Here is a 19,895-nt window from a genome sequence, read left to right on the forward strand (position 1 = left end):
TGGGACACTTTCAGGTTACAAATTAAATATTCAGAAGACCCAAGTACTTACACTTAACTATGATCCACCCAATCATATTAGAGGGAAATATAACCTGAAATGGGATGCAGACTCAATAAAATACCTAGGCGTTAATCTGCAAAAAGAGGTCTCAAAATTATCTGATCTTAATTATGGACCTTTGAATGTAAAACTAAAATCAGATGTACTACGGTAGAGCCTCATTCCCTTCTTGAGTTTGAGCTCCAGGGTGGAGTCTGTTAAGATGAACATCCTACCAAAGTTGTTGTATTTATTTCAGACTCTTCCAGTGGAGATACCTGCTAAGCAATTTATAGAATGGGACAAATGAATATCTAGATATCTATGGCAAGGAAAAAAATCCAGAATCAGATCCAAAACGCTACAGTTAAGAAAAGAAAATGGGTGATTTGGCCTTCCTTGCTTACGAGAATACTATTGTGCACCTCAATTGAGGCCTGTAGTGTGTTGTTGTACCCCATCATACTCTGCAAGATGGAAGGAAATTGAGAGTGCAATGACAGAAGGGGTTCAAATAACAGCTATAGTTGCAGATAGTGAATTAATAAACAACATGACAAATTAAAATAATTAACGTAGCATTGAAGATTTGGCAGGAGACAGTGAAATTATGTGGTATGAGAGACTCATTCAAAATGCTACGATGGTATGCATACGACACGGATTTCCCTCCAAACAAAACGGATGTTAGATTTAAAATGTGGGTTGAAAAAGGCCTTTCAAGCTATTTAACATTTGTCCACAAGGGGACATTCCAGAGCTTTGAATCTCTACAGAGAAAACACGGTTTGGAACAAAATTATTTCTATAGGTATCTCCAGGTTTGGCACTATTTCAATCAGAACTTAGGTGGAGCATCAGAAGAGGGAGAAACAGGAATTATGGAAGTGTTTACATCAGCAAGCAAATTATTGATATGTAAGGTGGTTTCTAGACTGTACAATGGCTTCCGCCAGGTCAATTTCGAAACAATCAATACAATATATATTAAAGAGGAATGGGAGAAAGAATATAATTTGACTTTCTGGGGAGGACTGGGATAGATTATGTAAACTACAATGGGAAACAACATGCTCAGATATGTGGCGAGAATTTAGTTAGAAAAACCTTACAAGGTTTTTTTATCACTCCCCTACAAAAAAGACACCAGGGGATTGGTGTAGGGTGTTGGAGATCCTGTGGACTGAATGAAGCCAATCACTACCATTGTATTCTGTGAATGCCCGATTCTAGTCCCATTTTGGCAGGAGATTCACAGAAATATGGAAGCTATTTTTTAGATTAACATCCCCTTCAAGTGTGACACCTTTATATTGATACTTCTGGTAGCAAGTAAAAAGGCTATCACAAGAAAATGGTTAAAGCCAGATGTACCTACAATGGATGAATGGACAGATATAATTCATGATTTATATACTGTATATATATAATGGAAAAGATGTCGTTCTCTCTTAGAATTCAGGTAGAAAAATCTGGACGAAATGGACGGGATATGTTAAACCTATACTGTCAGATTTCTGTTGAACTGTTAAAAGAACATGAGAGGGTGATGTAATTTTGTTTATTTTACTTTAATATTTTTCTATTCTAATCTGTGTGATATGTAAGGTGAAAGCTCCCCAAGTTCACTCGCTATTTTGTTTTGTTTACTTAATATAAAAAAGGAAAAAAGACTTTAGTCATAGGAACTGTGTTGATTGTGTTATATTGACTGTAATCGTGATTGTTGAAACCAATGACCAATGATAATAAAAACAACATTTCTTTTCTTTTTTTCTTTTAAATTCTTCATGATATTTGCTCTTATTTCTGTTTTTCTTTTCTTGATGTGTTTTGAGCAAAGTATGTATCCTTGTGTCTTTTTTCAGTTTGTGCTATCCTACCTTTTTGCCCCATGGACATGATTTTGTTTGTGGTTTATTTTATCTTATTTACATGTATCAAGTGTTCTTTGTGTTATATTGAAACCTAGCTTTTGACGGGAGTAGAACTATGTACAAGCCTTCTGGGCTTTGTTCCCTCCTTGCACCGTTTCATGTGTGCTAAATAAACTAAACTAAAAGGCGCAAGGTTCAGTTTCCTATACGCAATGAAGGCACAAATTATGCCAGTCTCAAATGAGTGCAGTGTCAAATCATATGGTAAGCATGGAGACAAATTCGAATGCCAACTCCCTGAGAAGCAGCGATATCTTCTGCTAAGGGGTCATAGAAAGGACAAACATTATTTGTTTAACTTCTAAGTGTGAGTTTGATCAAGAGGACATGCACTGCTGAATTGATATACTCTAACATGACTACCATTATGACACACACACACACCTTGTGTTTTGACACATGTTTTCACTCTCTCGTGTCTACCAGCACCATGGCTCTTTGGAGAATTATGGTTCAAGGTTGGGGATTAAGGTTTTCCAACATATAGTGAAGAATGCTACATCATGAGGCATTATCCTGAGAGCTGAATCAAAGCCATTTTCCCTGGCACCAAAAATACATTCACATCGTTCTCTTCACAAAGTCAGACATTCTCTTCACAAAATCCCTCTGCTGTTAAGATACAGTATATCCAAAACACTGTGAACAACTGCCTGTAAAGGGAATTAAGTCCTCCTTCCTCCCCTCTATTTAAACTGTGACAAAGCCTAACCTTGGTAATGATCAAATGCAGAGACATAGGAGTATATCGTGCAGAAAGACTCAAATCAAACACATGTATTCCTTCATAATATAGACTTCAGATGATAGGTCACAATTCCCAACTGAGCTTAAACCAAAGAACAGATAAAAAGCTAACATGAGAATAGAACGTGTGATTGGGAGTCAACCTGCCCAGACAGCATTTACTCTCTGTAGGGAATAATGACATGGCTATCTATCCGTCCCTTTCTCCTCTCCAGCCTACCTTCTCGGTGACGGCGCGGGCACACTCGATGAGCTCCCTCTTGGAGAAGCTGTCAGTGGGGCTGACCTGCAGGGCCCCAGCCTTCTGGACCAGGTAGATACAGCCATGGCCCAGGTCCTGCACCCGGGTCTTTATCTGGAAGCCAATCTGAAAGCACAGCACAGGTCCAGCCAGTCCATCACAGATCAGAACCATCACACCACATACGGCTGCCACATCCACTCTCTCCCTCCACACACTGCCAGACAATGCATCATTTCCTAGACGGACTGCCTCTTATCAGCCTGGGGGACAGGAAAATGATTTCCAGTACCTCTGAGAGGGACTGATGGCACTGCACCTTTAATTTCCTGACACTGAGATTCATGGGTGGGTGGTACTTCATTACGAGCGGCACTATAGGCTTTTAGGCTTGTCGGGGTGGGTGGGTGGGAAGGGGGGGAGGGGGGGTACCATGTCGCCATGGTAACCAGAATTTCCAGCAGCCAGTTATGTAAAGGGTATTGATAAGAGCGTGTGGTTATTAGGTCTATGTTTTCACACGTCGCTGTTTCCTCTCTCTCAGAGATGAGCTCTAAGCAGACAATGTGGGCGCTGAGAGAGACGAGAGGTTTGAGAGGTGAGGATACATCTCGCGCTGTCGAGGACAGCATCGAGGGAGTTGCATCATATCAAAGACCGCCTTCCGCCCTTTGTGCGTGTATGTCCGTGTCACATAGCTGCATACATTTTTTCGAGGCATGTGCAAATCTTTGAAGCGATATTTTTGCCATATGAACGCAATGAGCGCAATCTAGAAATACTATATCCTCTGTACTCTGAACCGAGGAATTCATGTTCGGACAGTGACTTTCTCCAGACAGGCAGAGGCGGCGTGAGTTCTCACCTCCGCAGGTTCTGCGGTGGCTGCTGCCAGGCGCCCCTGGTGGGCCAGCTGGCCATAGTCCACTGTCACCTGAGAGGCCAGGCCACCCAACTCCTCCGTACATGTCACCGACTTGGTCATCTAGGGACATGACGCACGGCACAACCACACGAACGCACGCACGCACACACACACACACACACACACACACACACACACACACACACACACACACACAATAATAATGAGCTTTATAGCACCTTTCACACATAAGAATGCAGCTCAAAGTGCTGTACAATACAATGCCAAAGAACAGGTTAAAAAAACGAAAACAACTAAGACATCAGCAATACAGTGCAAAAGAAAGAAAAAGGAACAGATTAAAAACGACAGTAAATGATTATGAAATTTACCATTTAACATACATTATCGACACTAACAGCAGGTGGTCTACTACCACCTTTAACAGTTGCTTTACAGTCAGATTCCTTACTACTAGCCATGTCATGTAGTTTTAATCAAAGCCTCCAAATATGTTAAAATATTCAGGACGATCCAGACCCATAAGTAATTAACCTTCCGTTTAATTAAAATATGGCTAGTTTCTCACTCACGCACAACATAACCACAACAAAACCATGTATAGGTCATTTTGGAGTAAAAAAAGTAAGTCGTACATCTAGAGCAAATAAAGTAAGGAGGAAAGAGAGGGCACTGTTAGCATTTTCCATAGAGAATTGCATAATGCCAACCAAATGATATCTTAATCAACAATACAAGGCAAAACTACTGTATTGTTAATGGGGGTGTGAGAATGTATTTTCAAGAGGTGCCCTGACAAAGGGAAGCAAGGATTTGTTCGGTCAGCTAGAACAGCAAACACCCTGATATAAAGAATATCACGTTTGTTAGAAAACACATTAATTTACTGATATCATCAAGAAAATTAGGTAATTGTCGAGGCTTTTTATTTACAAAAGTCACTTGAAGGTCCATTTCCTGTGCATTTCTCATTCACTTTCCTTGGTCTCTATTTAGAACCTAGTCTCCTCATATACCACAATGCACTCTGATATTAGAAGGAAGCAGCGTTATCCCAAAATGCTAAAAGACCTGCCTCCTTGGTTTCACCCTATTTTGTCTAGACTGACATGCAATATTTTGGGTAGATGGTAATACTCACCATCTCCTGTGTGGTGATGGCGATGGCCTTGGAGTATTTCACCATGGTGGTCTGGTAATCCACGAAGGAGCCCTCAGGTTCAGGGGGAGTCCCATCATCCAGCTGCACAGAAAACCCCCACCGTTATCTTCCGCTGGAATCAACCTTCTAACATTACCCACACAAAAGTACCAAACAACTTTACTGTCTTCATTTACATTTTAAAAAAAGAATTAAAAAAAAGAATTGCATTTACATTTGCATCTTTATGCAAAATGGTTCTGTTTATAACTACTGTATATCCCAACTATTCATGCTTGACCACAAGGTTGGTAATGTGTCTTAAGTATCATGTTGAAATAAAAACGGTATATTCCCCACATTAATTACTTAAAAAAAAAAGCTTATGTTTGATAGATGCACCGGTTATCATCAAATGTGCAGGCATCCTCCATTATTACTACACTTCCATCAAGCCTGTCACAGATCAGGGAGGGCACCGGGGAGGGTGAGTGACAGCTGACATCACTTGAGTCCTGGACCTGACACTTCTCATCCATCTTACTAATGAGTGTCAGTTTAAAGGGCGATGCGGCGGCCATCTTAACGCAGCAGGAGAGTCTTCTCAGCACGACTCTACGGACTTCATCTGCCTGGGGGGGGCCATAACGGCACAGTCATCTCCCACACACACACACACACACACACACACACACACCCTCCCCGACACTCACCCTGCCCATTGCCTCTGCGATGGACTCCACCATGCCTCCCACCATGCCCCCCTCGCTTGCTGCCTCGTTCAAGGTCACCATGATGTCATCCACAGCCTCCTTCATCAGCTGGGCCGCCTCGGCGATGGCGTCGTGGGTGTGGGCCGCCTGAGTAAGTAAGTAAGGAAGTAAAGTTTATTTGTATAGCACCTATCACAGACCAGCGGTCACAAAGTGCTTTACATAATAAAGGAGCATTAAATTAAAGAGCAAAAGTAATAGCAGGTTAAAAGAAATAGGTAAACAAGTGAAAATAAAAACAAGAAACAAATAACACGTGTACAACAAACAATAACAAGATATAAAAAGAAAGGCTTTTGGGGTTAGCCAAAACCCTGTCTAGACAGGACAGTCTTGAGCTGTTTTTTTTTACAGAGACCGCTGATCTAAGTTCCAAGGGAAGAGCATTCCAAAGTTTGGGAGCCACGGTTTGGAATGCTTGATCACCTTTGGTTTTTATTCTGGCACGGGGGGACATATGCTCACATTTGATCATAGCGTGAAGAACCCAAGACCGAGATGAAACTGAAACTCTGCATGATAACGATGTTTGAGTGTTATATGCGCTATAATAATACACTATTGTTTGTTATAAACGGGCTATTACGGTACATTTATTAGGATACACAAAAACGTATCTTTGAGTGCTGTCTTAATGTTCACTGTTATAACATAATATGACATGACCCTGTTTACTGTTACGGTGCTATGACTACTTAATACTAGAACAACCATGAGGGGTCATTTGACCCCTGTGAGTAAAGAAAAAAGTTATATCTTTGCACTCTATCAAATTTCAGGACCCTCCTTTCATGACTTTTCCTAGATGTGTTCTACCACCCATTATCCTTACATTTTCAAAATCACATCAGGATAAGCTAGTATAAAGCTATTTTGCCGTTTTTCTGTGTAGGAAGCAGGCTAATTTACAAACGGCCAACTAGTAGTCGTTGTGTGTAAATAGCAGCTTGAGCATAGTAAAGATGCCCGCGGCGGCTCTTATAGTAGGTAAAAAAGGCACAGCTGTTCTAGTGTTAAGTACGCCTCCGTGGCTGGAGGACTTCTGTGTTGTACGGCACCTTAGGGTTTCCTCCTCCCTCCTTGGCTGCGTAGAGCATCTGCAGGGCCGACTCTGACAGCGTCTTCGTCTGGTCCAGGATGTTCATCTGCTGCTGGTGGTCCAGGACCTTCGACGCCAGACCGACCGACGCCACTATGAGGGGCTCAAAGTAGCTGGACAGCTGGGTCACCTACAAGCCATGGTTGTAATAGGATCATGTCATAATGAATGGTGGTAGTAGTGATATGGTTATAGTAATAATAATAATAATAATAATAATAATAATAATAATAATAATAATAATAATACATTTTATTTGTATGGTGCCTTTCAAAACACCCAAGGACACCTCAGCCAATACACAGTAAAATACAGTCAGGTTAAAAACAGTGGAGGTGACAAGGTGTCAAACACAGTTAAAACTAAACAGAAAGAAAAGAAACAGCAGAAAACAAAACAAAAGAACAACAGGAGGTGAAGTACAAGGACACAGTAGTGATAGTACTATGGGTGGATACGAGTGGAAAGGGGACAGGGATCTTCTCCTTGTATACCCAGTGAAAGGGCAGTGGAGGAAGAAGGAGAGGTCATAGGGCAGTACCTTGTGTCCGAGTTGAGCGGCTTCACCCCTGGCAGAAGTAGAGACGGGATCGATGAGGTGTCCGATTTCCTGTACGGACAACGTCAGCTGCTCTTGCAAAGCCTAGGACACAGTACCGCCGGTGAATAACGATGAGGAAGAGGCCCCTTGATGAAACTGAATGGCGACCCCAGAGGAGAAGAAGTCTTTGAACTTACTTCCTTCTGAATATAATCTGTCTACATGTACGGTGAGGTGTAACCCAATGTTTACCGTCTCATTTAAAAAAATGTATCTAATGTTTTATATTTCTTTATTTCTCCTGTATAATCCTTGTCCTAAGTATACAATCAATGTGTTTCCAATTGGCTATGTGTCCTAGCACATTTTTTTGTGTGATTTATTTACTGTAGTCTACGTTCCATAGACTTCTATTTTGACTACATATACGTAGGTATGTGCAATATGTCTAGAGTATACATATGTACAGTTTGACCTACTGCTCATTTTGTATTGTCATAAAAACTTCAATAAACAAAGTTGTGAAGAAAAAAGAAACGTACTTCTGAAGAGATGTCATCCCTACTGGGCAGGCTCTGGCCCACTGCGGCGAGTGAGACTTGCTCAATGTCCCGGATACACTTGTTGATGCTGTCGATGGAGTGGTCGCACTCTCTCTGCCCTGGCGCCTTGTCCCTATAGGAAGACACGGTATAAACGATTATGTGAACGATTATGTGAACGAACACACTCTATAACGAAGACAGTGAATGTACCGTACAGGAGGCAGATTATCAATGGAATTCTGCTGAAATCCAAGCAGGATTTTGGTCTAAAAGGGGAGTCTAAGGGACTGTGTGTGTGTACATGTGCACAGTATTGTCTTGCCTTCACCAGTTAACCCTCTCCCCCTTCCCTTCCCATGTGTCCCCAGCACTACCTTATTAAAAAAATTATTTTTTTGTTTCTTTTTATTATTACTACTCTATTTTTTCAGTTTGTAAAGCATCTTTGAGTGTCTAGAAAAGCGCTACGCTATAAGTCTAATGTATTATTGTTATTATTACAGTATGTGGGATTGGAGAGTGATACCAAATCAGTGAGAGAAACCTCTAAAGCAAAACTGTAGGAGGGAGAAAATACCTCAGTATGGGAAAGCCGTCTAAGCATCAGCAACTATCCAGCATAGCTCCATAGCATTCTAGACACATCCTTATCACTGCCCTAAGGCCTGCTCTTTCATATTACACGGGAGATGGAACCTCAGCTAGATAAATTACCACAATAATTTACGGCTCAGTGGAACCGACAGTTTACCCAGGGCACGCCTCCAGCTGCAATAATACAACCAGAGGATTATCCTGTATCATTGTGTATGATGGGGGGGGGGGGGGGAGGGCAGTGCTGACCTGATGGAGGTGATGAGACTCTTGATGGAGTCTGACACAACGCGCGAGTGGCCGGCCAGTACGGACCAGGTGGGCGGGTCTTTGGGGTTGATGATGAGCAGGCGGGCGGTCTCTAGGAGCGAGGAGGAGCTGTCCAGCATGGAGCAAGCCGAACGCACGATGGGCACCTGGGAGGCTGAGCCCTGAGGAAGGGGACAGGTGGTTAACAACAGTGGAAGTGATGCCAACAGCAATAGATTAAGCAGACCTCTAACAGCTCAATACCAACACACTACACAGGTGTGTGTGTGTGTGTGTGTGTGTGTGTGTGTGTGTGTGACAGTTGCTTTAGAACTCTGACTGACTTTGCGGATATGCTGATCGACTTTGCGGATATCAAAAGGTGGATATCAAGGAGGCGCGGAGGGTGGGGTGAGATTAGAGATCAGGCTTTTACGTGGACACACAGAGGCATACCTTTAGTCGTTATGATCGAAGCCAAAACCTCCCTCGATAATTACATTAACAAGCTCAAGATGAGAGCAGCTGTGATGAGAGAGAGCACCGTTAAACACTGCCCTCCACCAGATTACAGTCATAAAGCTTATAAGAGGGAGTGTGAGGACTTAAATTTAAAATATGAAATCTATCCGCTTTCTCCTTGAGCCCCCCCCCCCCCTCCCCCCCCCCTGATATTAAAGAGAAATTGCACATCAAACCAGTTCCCCGAGGCTTTCCTACAGACACCACTCTGCATTGTACTACCACACTATTGTTGGCTCAATGCTATATTGGCTCTGTCTCAAGGGAATTGAGTAGAAGCAGTAACCAATGCATTCCTGGAATGTATGGCACTTGCTTTTGCAGTTTGTTTTATACAGTATTACACATCAGAGGATGAACAAAACAAATAGAATAAAGTGGCGACATTATGCAGAAAAAAGACAACAACGTTTATGCAAGCACAGTATTGCTTTTTTCCATTTCATAACGATGTTGAAAATGTGTCCTTCAATAACGTATATACTTTTAAACAAAACAAAAGGCACTCATGAAAAAGCAACACAGGCATACCTCATTGCTGATCTGTGCAGGAATACTAGCAAACTCCGGGTTGGAAGCAAACGTGGATAAATTGTCTACAGCCTCGATAAGCGGCGATGTCGCCACACGACACCTTTCTCTGTTCTCCTCTGAGAAGTCCCCGTCCAAGGCCTGCAACAAACAATAACAAGACAGCTCCTTTTAAAGCTGACACTAAACGCTGCTAGAAACAAGGTTTTTGTAATTGAAAGGGAAACATTTTGGTCAATAGATCGACTTTCTGCTGAAAGCACGGCGTACGAAGAATCTCATTACCTACCGGAGTGGGCCCTGGCACCTCACCTTGATGGTTTTGACGAGGTTGGCTGTGGTGTTGGCAACCTCCTTGGCTGCCTGAACAAAGTGTCTCCTGGCCACGGGGTTGGAGGTTTTGGACGAGGCCAGGCGGCACGCGTTGCAGAGGGCTGAGGTATGCTTGGCTACAATCGTCGCTGCGGATAAAACCTGACAAAACAAATAAACCAAACAAAAAAAACTTAAGCAGTAAAAACATTAAACATTTCTCCTAGCAGGCATATAGTAAAACAAAACAGGTTCACGGTGGAATTGAATTCAAGTCACAACATAGTTTTAAAGTAACAGTCTCCAATGCCAACGGCCATGTACTTTTTCAGCAGTAAGTCATGATATGGGTATTCTCACCTGAGACGGACTGCTGGCTGGGTCTACCAGGTTCTGACAGGCCATCTGAATAGCCTGGTTAGCCCGGGCAAACTGGATGGGATCCACCAGCCCCTCATGACCCGACTGGCTGTTTGGATCAGACACGCCCACCAGGTAGGAGGCCTGAGAAAGAGAGAGGAGGACAGCCCGTTGGCTTTAGTTTCAGAGACGTTCTCCTTCATTCAACGTGAGATGAGGGGGAGAGAGCTGAGAAGAAGGCTTGGTTGTGTGCCAGGCCTGAGCAGGGAGCATGGAGGAGGAGGAGGAGGAGTGGGAGGAGGAGGAGTGGGAGCGCCAGTGAGTCTGTACCAGGCAGAGAGAGGTCTCACCTGTCCTGCTGCCTCCGTCAACCCACACAGGGCCTTGGAGGCCACGCTCACACAATCCCCGAACACTTCCGTGTCGCCTGTCTTACAGTGCTGAGAGATCCCCGCCATCGACTCTCCAAGGACCTGCACATGGGGGGACGGAAAAACAACTGGAGAACATTAGCTCTTCAGCTGTTTATTCCATTACAGTATGTATATATATCTGTCAGTTGAAATGTCTGACGTTTAAAAACCTATGGCGCATGTGATTGTTTTTGAAAGGCTCTACCTTTGAGTTCTCCATGACACTCTCGATGCATTCAAAGTAGGAGAGCTCACTGACGGGTTCGCTGGGGTTGTCTAGCAGGCCTCTGACAGCCTATGTGGAGAGGGAGAGGTGCTTGATAACAGGGAGAACACTCAATGTGATCTCCTTACAGACTGGTGCGTGTACTGTATATCAGACATCAAGTCATGTAAACACAAGATAGAACAAAGCCATATGAAAAACAAGATCCATGTCATCATTTGAAGTCACAATAATCATTCAGTTCTAAGATAGAAATAGTGTTGTTGAGCTTTATGTTGTACTTAGGAGAGTAACTGCTAATCTGTTAGCTACATACAGTAATAGCACCATTAGAGGGACTGATGGGGCTTAAATGAATGGTGTCTATCATTATGTTTTGAGCAGACTGTCTCGATGGTGAAAGCAGAAGACAAGTAATAAATGTCAGTCAGTGTGAAGAGGAGAGGACGTGGGCTGAAGTGACTCAAGCCACAGTGGAAGCAAATGACTGGGTAATTATTTTCCCATGGAGACAAAGCACTGCTGTGCATACACTGTGTAATACCAATAGCCAAAGCAACATGCATTCAATTGAGTCGTTAAAAATGCCCCACTCTCCTGTAACCTATAAGATGTTAATGGCAATGTTGCTTTTTCCTCAGGATTCAAAATCAATCGAATCTCCTTCATCAAATAGAGTAAGAAACCGCTCATTCTGAGTCGACTGATCTAGGTGAGAACGTTAACAAGCAGGAACAAGTCAGAGCCGTGTTGTGTAAAAAAGAAACGGCTACCTCCAGCTCCCTCAGCGCATTGTCACACTCCTTCTGCCCCGGTGCCTGCTGGGTACACAGTGTGATCAGCTGGTTAATGCTCTCCGTCACTGCTCTGAAACACAAGGACATCGGCACAGGGCTTTTTAGCTCTCCCATCTCTCTCCACATCTACACACACACAGGCAGGTTCCTCACACACACAGTCACACATTCACATACAGGATCTTAGCTCCGCTTTCGGCACGCATGGCAGTGCCCCTCTTCTTCCTGTGACACACACACACACACACACACACTCAACACAGGAGTGTTGAGGCAGCTTGCGTTCATTCAGCCTGCATTCAGCCTCACAGTGCAGAGCAGAACCATGGCTTCCATCTCCGCTAATTAGAGAGAGAGGGAAGTAAGTCAGGCCCAAAGCCTAGAGGGGCCAGCTGCCTGCAATCACTCCACCGGGGGTGGTTGGGGGGGTCTGCTCTCCAGTGCTGAGCCTAGCCTTGCCATCAACAGGGAGGCAGGGAGGGGAGACAGCAGCCACAACACAAAAATTGTGTTCGTCTACTTGAGCGGCTGGTGACTTGGAAACTGGGTCAGAATATTGAAAAACTACAATTAACATACTTGTTCTCTGCTCGTTTTATGAAGAGAGATCACATCGTGTCATACTTGTCCATTACGGCTCCTCTCACCTGGCTGCGGCAGCAAGCAGGTTCTTGGCGTTGGCTGCTCCTGGGTCCACAGAGAGGGACTTGGCAGCCAGGAGCAGCTTGCTCGATGCCATGGAGATGTTCTTCAGATTGCCAATGACTTGGATTTGGTCCTCCTGGAACTGCAAACAGCAAAGTCGCACCAGAGTCATCAGCTGTTCCTGAACTGATTGTTAAAACGTGTTGATGAGTGAGTCAACATGTTATTCAAATCAGTGCTGCATAACCCTCCCGGCAACAGTAGACCGTAATAATAATAATAATAATAATAATAATAATAATAATAATAATAATAATTCATTAGACTTATATAGTGCTTTTCGAGACACTCAAAGAGGCTTTACAAACTGAAAAGTTCGAGTAGTAAAATAAAAAGAAACAAAAAAATGTATAAAAGAAAGTATTTTTAGATTACTTAATCTAAATCTAAGTGTCTTTATAGGACAATCTACTCTGTATACTGCAGTAGACTTGACTTATGGGCAACATTTTCAACGTCTCCTCCGACCAAATCCTCTTCTACTGCCTCACCAGGCCTCTTTAAACCTGATTAAGAACCGTGTGTCTCGCTACACGAACCCTACGTCAACCTCTATCCCAGACGATCCAAATGAATGAGCAAAATAACCCGAACAACAAAATCATCAAAAGATCTCGTTACATCTGACTGTGTTTGCGCTCTTGGGGACAATCATGTGCCTGATCAAGTGAATTAGAGGAAAAGGTCTAATTAACAAATGAATCAAAATAGCCTAAGTGCTAAAAAGTGAGAGAGAAGAAAAAAGTAAACCACTCAACGTTTGACTACCTCTGAGGCATTTCCCGATGTACCCTCTTAGGGCTAAAGTGCTCTTTTCTCTAACCAGCAGAAACAAAACTTTCAGGCATCAGAACATTTACCCGAAAACCCATTTCACAGGGGAACAAATCGAGCGTTTTCCTTGTTTTCTTTCTAACAGTAACGTCCTGGTATGGATAACCAACACCTACTTGAGTGTGTCCTGCCATCTCGATGCCGGCATCCAGGAACTCGTCAAAGTCCTCGCTGAACTTCCCAGAGGCCATGGCCAGGTGGCTGCTGGTTGCTCGGGAGGAGTGGACCACCTCACCAGCCGAGTGGTTGAGTTCCGCCGCTGTGTGGTTCAGATCGGTCTGAGCCTCCTGGAAGGACCTGCAGCAGGGAGGAAGCTGGAGAGGAGAGGAGAAGAGAAAAGAAACAGAACTCTCTAAGTGCTCAAAAACATTGTCAAATTCCTTTTCAACATCACAATCACAATCAGTTTGATATTTCGTTTGAGTTCAATGACAATGTTAGAATACGCCACGCAGGTGTGTAAAATAACCTGTGATTGGGGATTTAAGAGTCATGAATGGTTCATGTTTGTTAAGAGAGTATTAGCGTGGCCCCTGTAGTGCATGGTTAAATACAAAGGCCTCGGGTGTGTATTAACATGACAACAGTCAAGGGCTCCGGCCGTACAACAGCCAGACTAGCAGCGAGACTCACAGCTTCCACCAGGAGCTTCTTACTGGCCTCCCCGATGCTCCTCAGAGCCATGTCCACGTCCTTCTGGCCCGGCAGGCAGTTCACACAGTTATTCAGCGAGTGGGACACCGCCTTGGCCACCTGAAACAAGAGCACAGGCACAGCACCGATCAGCCAGGTTTCAGTCGGGGGCGGCCCATTAACTTATTGTTACGCCGCGCCAGAGAAGAAGCACAGCTCCGAGACACGAGAAACGCAAATCTCAAATGCAAATCAAAGCTCCGAGCGCAGCACAACAATCCGCTGCAAATAAGGCGTTTCTAACTGGAGTGCTCCTGAGAGACGACCGCTAAGCAGGAGGCAGAGGAGAGAAAAACAGAAAAACACTTAAGGCTGATAATTGTTATGGAGAGGAGCAGTGTTTACAAAACGGTTATCAGACGAAAAACAGATGGAGAGGGAAAAGGGAAACCAGAAAGAAGACAGCGGTGTTTTTGAACATGAATGCAGCTGCCTGCAGGGGGGGTTGAGGACATCAATAGAGGAGAGTGTCCTGACAAGAGACTTCCTTACCTGCGCCAGCCTCTGCTGACTCTCTGTGTCGCCGGGGGATACCAGGGCCTGGTGAGCCTCGTGGATCAGCATGGCCGAGCCCTCCATGACGTACTGGGCAGAGTCCAGCATGGCGGCGGCAGACTGGGGGTCCATGGTGCTGGCCGCCACCCCCCGAGCTGCTTGGGCCAACGTCTTCAAGGCTTGGGCGGTCTCTCTGGCTGCCACGCCTGTGTACAGACAGACACAGACAGACAGACAAAGTGAAGGGGATTACATACAGTACTCAAGTTGTAAAAGAAAATCAGGGGGGATGGTGGATTTTATCATATGGGGACAATTTTTGCACTGCAGCGTCAGTGACTTCAGTGTCAGTGACTTGAAAAATGTCATTGCATGTGTGCGTGCCCACTCGCCCACAGTATTGTACTCAATATGTGCAAAACTAAATGTCAGTAATACCATGTTCATTGATAAAATGACATAAGGGATGGAAAGGGGGGATGGCAATTTTAGAAGGGGGATGATTTTGACCGTTTTTATTTCAGGGGGGATGTGACGGGAGAATGTGTGGTCCTCCGCGCACACTAGGATCCACACGTACACACATGCACTGGAGAAATGAGCACCAACGACTCCGATGGCAGAAGGATGAAACTCTTTGAACGCTTTGAAATGGATAGCATTGTGTCAAATAAATCTAATGACCTCTCACACACACACACACACACACACACACACACATAAATGAAGAGTTCCCTGGAGTGCACACAAAAAAACATGATTTAGGATAATGAATACAAACGGAGATATCTGTCTTTGCAGGGAATCATATATAATTGGATATGTAATTATTAAACAATACGGTACTTGTATGTTATGACATTTATTCTCAGAAATAATAAGGTGAACAGTAGGACAAATTAAGTTTAAACTGATAGGTTTTCAATGCCTCAGTCGGGCAGATACGAGTGCACAGTTTCATATAATATATATTATTGTATTGTTATCACGTGTTCTTTGCTCAGAACTGAATTTTTAATTGTTTTGCCTTTCTGTTGGGATTTGCCTTTGCATTGTTGTCATGCAGTCAGTATGAATTCATATGAATTAGGGGCGTCTCACTGACCATTTATAGGGAACTATGGGTTAAAAGGGTGGGACAAGACACTCGTTCACATGCACACCTTTTTTTGTTGATTGTGATTTATATAGGGAAACCGGCGTGGGACGTGCATACGCACTGTGTTATAAATCAGAATATTTGTGTGCGTACACGTTCTGGCTTTTGTACGTATGCAACCTTTTCACGTCAATCCTACGCACAGTTTTATAAAGGAGGCCCCAGGTCGCAGTGTTGCCCTTACCATTGTTACTCTGCCTCTAGACACACCATGATTCATTCACTACCCTGGCTCCAAGCTGAGTCCTACATCATTTAAATGTCACTGTATGTTCTCTTAATAATTGCTCTGTTAAGTGACACACCCATAAAGAGAGTGTCAATTCCATCCACTGCAACTCAACAGTAGGTATATCACACAGTGAAGCCAATCTAAAACTCCCCTATTGTTAAAACAAATGAGTTAGACGATAAAATACAGCCCCATGTGGGATGTGGCCTGTACTTACTATACATAAAGCTGAGAGGGGAATGCAGCAAATTGCATCAAATTGCATTATCCAGCCAAGTGGAGCCGACTGCTGATGAAATGTTAAATCTAGTGAAAATCAGATTAATGAGGAGAGAGTGCTGTAGCACCCTGGGCCCGAATGTGCGCGTAGCCTGGGAGCGGCTCATTGTTACAGCACACTATTCAAATCCGTCTTCATCGACTCCCCTGAGAGCATAAATTGGGGGCAAAGAAAATGCCTGGCTGTGCAGGTCCCATCCTTTTTCTCTTCTTCTCTTGCCAACACCACCACTAAATCAGGAATTTATATTTACACTTGGATATCTATTGGTGCCTGTCAGGGGTTCTGCAAACACTCTCAGCCCTCTTGGTGGAGAATATATCTTTACTGGGTTTTATCTTTATTTTTATTTATTATTCTACTAATCATGACATTGATAAGGACCAGCCAATCATCATTCATCTCATTGAACCCAACTCATGACATCACAGATTTCACACTAGGGGTGGGACAAAATATTGACACAGAGATTATCGTATCGTGGCCTCTTGCAATACGATTATCGATTAACGTTGCCAAATATCAATATTTGAAAAAAGAAATAAAGTGATGTAGAACGGAGGTGAACCAACGTATAAGAAGATGAATGGTGGAAAGCGGGGAAAAACTAATACGAAATGCACCTCTAGCCTACGAATCTAAAGTCTGGGACCATTATATTTCAACGCAAGGCTTCCTTTTAACTCCCCAAGGGCTACGACTATTACCAAGTCTATCGCTGAGTTTATCTGCAAGGACCTTCGCCCGTACGGTGTAGCTGAAAACAAAGTTTTGCGCCGAATGATGAAAACACTGGAACCACTGGAACCGATATGAAATACTGTGTCGAAAATATTTCACTGAAACGGCTATTCCAGCATTGTATGTAGTCCTTCCTTCAAACATTTTAACTGGCACTATATTTTGTATGAATGATGGCAGGCACACATGGACAAGTTGCAGTCAGTGTGTGTGTATGTTAGAGACACTAAGCTAAAAGTAAGAAAGATGTAGGCTAGTACTAAATTATTGTTTGTTTCATTGTTCACAACCAGCAAAAAAGTGAATTATTAAAAAACATAATTCCTGCTTTTTGCCTTTATAGTGGTATTTTTTCTTCAGTTAACACAGATATTGTGATGTATCGCTGTCGAATTGTCTTACAATGTATCGATTATCGCAGATTCGCTGTACCGTGATACTATCGGTATCGGGGGCAAAATCTCGTACGGTTATTGATACGCGAGTTACCCTGCGATTCCCACCCCTATTTGACACCTCAAGACATTCCCCTCTGAGGGGTGGTAAATTTGACTTCAGAGAATTTACCCGTCTACAACTTTTTATTTACTATAGTGAGACTATAATGACATCTGTAGTAGTCAAATCACCTTTTGCCCATATATTTGTATTGCCCCAAAACTATGTTCACAAGACAGACTAGCAGACATGCTAATAACGTAGCTAGTTCTACTAGTAACGCTAACGTTACTAAGCCTTAAATTGTGGACCGTTGGCCGTGAGGGGGGGTTCGTTTGAACCATCCGAACCCCCCTCCTCGCTACGGGCCTGATGTAATATAATACAACCAGAAGGAGCATTATGATATGAAGTTTGTTTAGCCTTGTTTATCAAGCAAAACAGATCTAACTGTTCAATACTCCTCCAGTTCAGAAACATGACATCTGAAATCACCAGTCAAGTACAGTAAAACAGTTTCCGAATCAGTCAGGCTTGGAGCATGGAGTGGTCCAGTGCCTGAAGAGTTCCTACCTGTGTAGTGTTCATTGCCCTGGGCAGCGCAGGTCAGCAGCTGAGCCATGGAGGAGCCCACTGCCTTGGAGGTACTGCCCAGGTCCTGGGCACACTTCTCTAGCTGTGATGACCACACAGGAGCACCATGTTAGCTCTTTTCACACATCTACTGTACATCCTAGATGTGATCCTGTGATTTAAGCACGTCTATGGTTCCAAATAGCTTTCGAATTGCATTGTTAAATGCTGATGAACTGACCGATTCCCCAGGAAGTGGTTTGAGCTGGGAGTTGATGGCAGCCATCTTGGCGTCCTGAAGCTCACACCTGAGCGTTTGGATGGTGTTGAGGGCAGAGTCTATCTCCAGAGGACCACAGGCATCATGGGCCTAGAGTAGCCCAAAGACAAACAGAACATATTTTAGGCACTACAGGTGTCTCTATTAATTTTTTGGTCATTTCAAAATAAGTGATTGGTACAGTATCTACATTTAAGTAAAGCTAGCTGTGTGTGAAGCTAACGACTTGCAGAAGATGCTAGTCCTTGAACAAATGATTGAACCTTCTGGGTAGCAGTCCTGAGCTCTGCCAAGCAGGTAGCCAGGTTCTTGACACATTGGCCAAGTTGCATAGCCGCAGCCTGGTCCGCCACTGTAGGAACTGCTGACTTGGCAGACGTCACCATCTTACTGCCAGGCTATGGGAAGGAAGCAACAACAACAGCACAAAAACAATGGGGAGGTGAGATCATGAACACCGCAAACAAAAAGCATATTCGTGAAAATGTATCAGAAAGCTTAACACTAGAACAGCTGTGCCTTTTTACCTACTAAAAGAGCCGCCTCGTCTACAATGCTCAAGCTGCTATTTACACACAACGACCACTAGTTGGCTGCTTGAAAATTGGCCTGCTTCTTACACAGAAAAACTGCAAAATAGCTTTAACTAGCTTATCCTGATGTGATTTTTTGATATAAGGATACTGGGTGGTAGAATGCACATATCTAGGAAAAGTCATGAAAGGAGGGTCCTGAAATTTGATCGAGTGCAAAGATATAACACTTTTTTTTACTCACAGGGATCAAATGTCCCCTCATGGCTGATTAAGTGTTAAAGACTCAGATGAAGTCATGATAACATGTTCTACACTTTCCCAGGGACCTCTCATGGTCATTATTTCAAATGACAACGATTAGGATTGTGATCATGATAGTTTTAATCAATATCATATGAGGTGGTGGTGTACAGCAGTGTACAGGCGACTGTAGTAGAAGTTGTCGTGTGTAGCAGGGTGTTAGTGTGGCGTACATGTAGGAAGCTCTGGCTGGCCATGATGAGGGTGAGCTGGGCACTCAGCTCCTCGGGCTGCGCCTGGCTGCTCCTCATCCCCTGGACCAGCTGGGGAATATGGTCCGCTACCGCCTGCACACACAAACACAAGCAACCCACCCAAACAAACATCATTTGATACAAAATAATGGTTCAATACAACATAATGAAAGCGGCAATAGTCAAAAAGCTATTAGTATAGCAATCTGCTGGAGATGGTGTTCACAGTGTACCTGAGGGAGTTCTACCAATCCAACTAAGAGCAATTCAATTCCCTGGTAGTCAGTCTTTATCTGGATGGTTGTACCTTGCAGCTGTGCACTAGCTGTTGATGAGAGGCAGTGTTCTTGTTGGAGGCAGCGGCGTTCTGGGCAGCTGCGATGGTCTGGGTAGCAGCCGCCGCCGCCTGCTTAGCGGCAATCTGCATCACAGACATTGACACAAATCGTTAGGCCTAAAGAGATCTTTACCATGGATAC

The 19,895-nt window shown here is 43.7% G+C and overlaps 1 protein-coding gene across 1 annotated transcript in view; it reads right to left on the reverse strand.

Moving 5' to 3' along the window:
* The window catches only part of tln2b (talin 2b), a gene marked incomplete at both ends in the record, with an annotated part of 60,167 nt that overhangs the window by 16,944 nt on the left and 23,328 nt on the right, over positions 1-19,895 (reverse strand). The window contains 23 exons of the mRNA XM_080539325.1: positions 2,947-3,093; positions 3,833-3,952; positions 4,995-5,096; positions 5,708-5,854; positions 6,826-6,996; positions 7,408-7,509; positions 7,950-8,082; positions 8,796-8,977; positions 9,849-9,989; positions 10,161-10,322; positions 10,521-10,664; positions 10,871-10,993; positions 11,139-11,228; positions 11,933-12,026; positions 12,604-12,743; positions 13,612-13,809; positions 14,129-14,248; positions 14,681-14,889; positions 18,107-18,209; positions 18,348-18,476; positions 18,650-18,784; positions 19,396-19,509; positions 19,724-19,837. Coding sequence (XP_080395451.1) covers positions 2,947-3,093; positions 3,833-3,952; positions 4,995-5,096; positions 5,708-5,854; positions 6,826-6,996; positions 7,408-7,509; positions 7,950-8,082; positions 8,796-8,977; positions 9,849-9,989; positions 10,161-10,322; positions 10,521-10,664; positions 10,871-10,993; positions 11,139-11,228; positions 11,933-12,026; positions 12,604-12,743; positions 13,612-13,809; positions 14,129-14,248; positions 14,681-14,889; positions 18,107-18,209; positions 18,348-18,476; positions 18,650-18,784; positions 19,396-19,509; positions 19,724-19,837 — 3,120 coding nt within the window. The remainder of the gene's footprint in view (positions 1-2,946; positions 3,094-3,832; positions 3,953-4,994; positions 5,097-5,707; positions 5,855-6,825; positions 6,997-7,407; positions 7,510-7,949; positions 8,083-8,795; positions 8,978-9,848; positions 9,990-10,160; positions 10,323-10,520; positions 10,665-10,870; positions 10,994-11,138; positions 11,229-11,932; positions 12,027-12,603; positions 12,744-13,611; positions 13,810-14,128; positions 14,249-14,680; positions 14,890-18,106; positions 18,210-18,347; positions 18,477-18,649; positions 18,785-19,395; positions 19,510-19,723; positions 19,838-19,895) is intronic.

Source organism: Nansenia antarctica (genome assembly GCF_963989245.1).
Source record: "Nansenia antarctica genome assembly, chromosome: 9".
Classification (NCBI taxonomy): Eukaryota; Metazoa; Chordata; class Actinopteri; order Argentiniformes; family Microstomatidae; genus Nansenia; species Nansenia antarctica.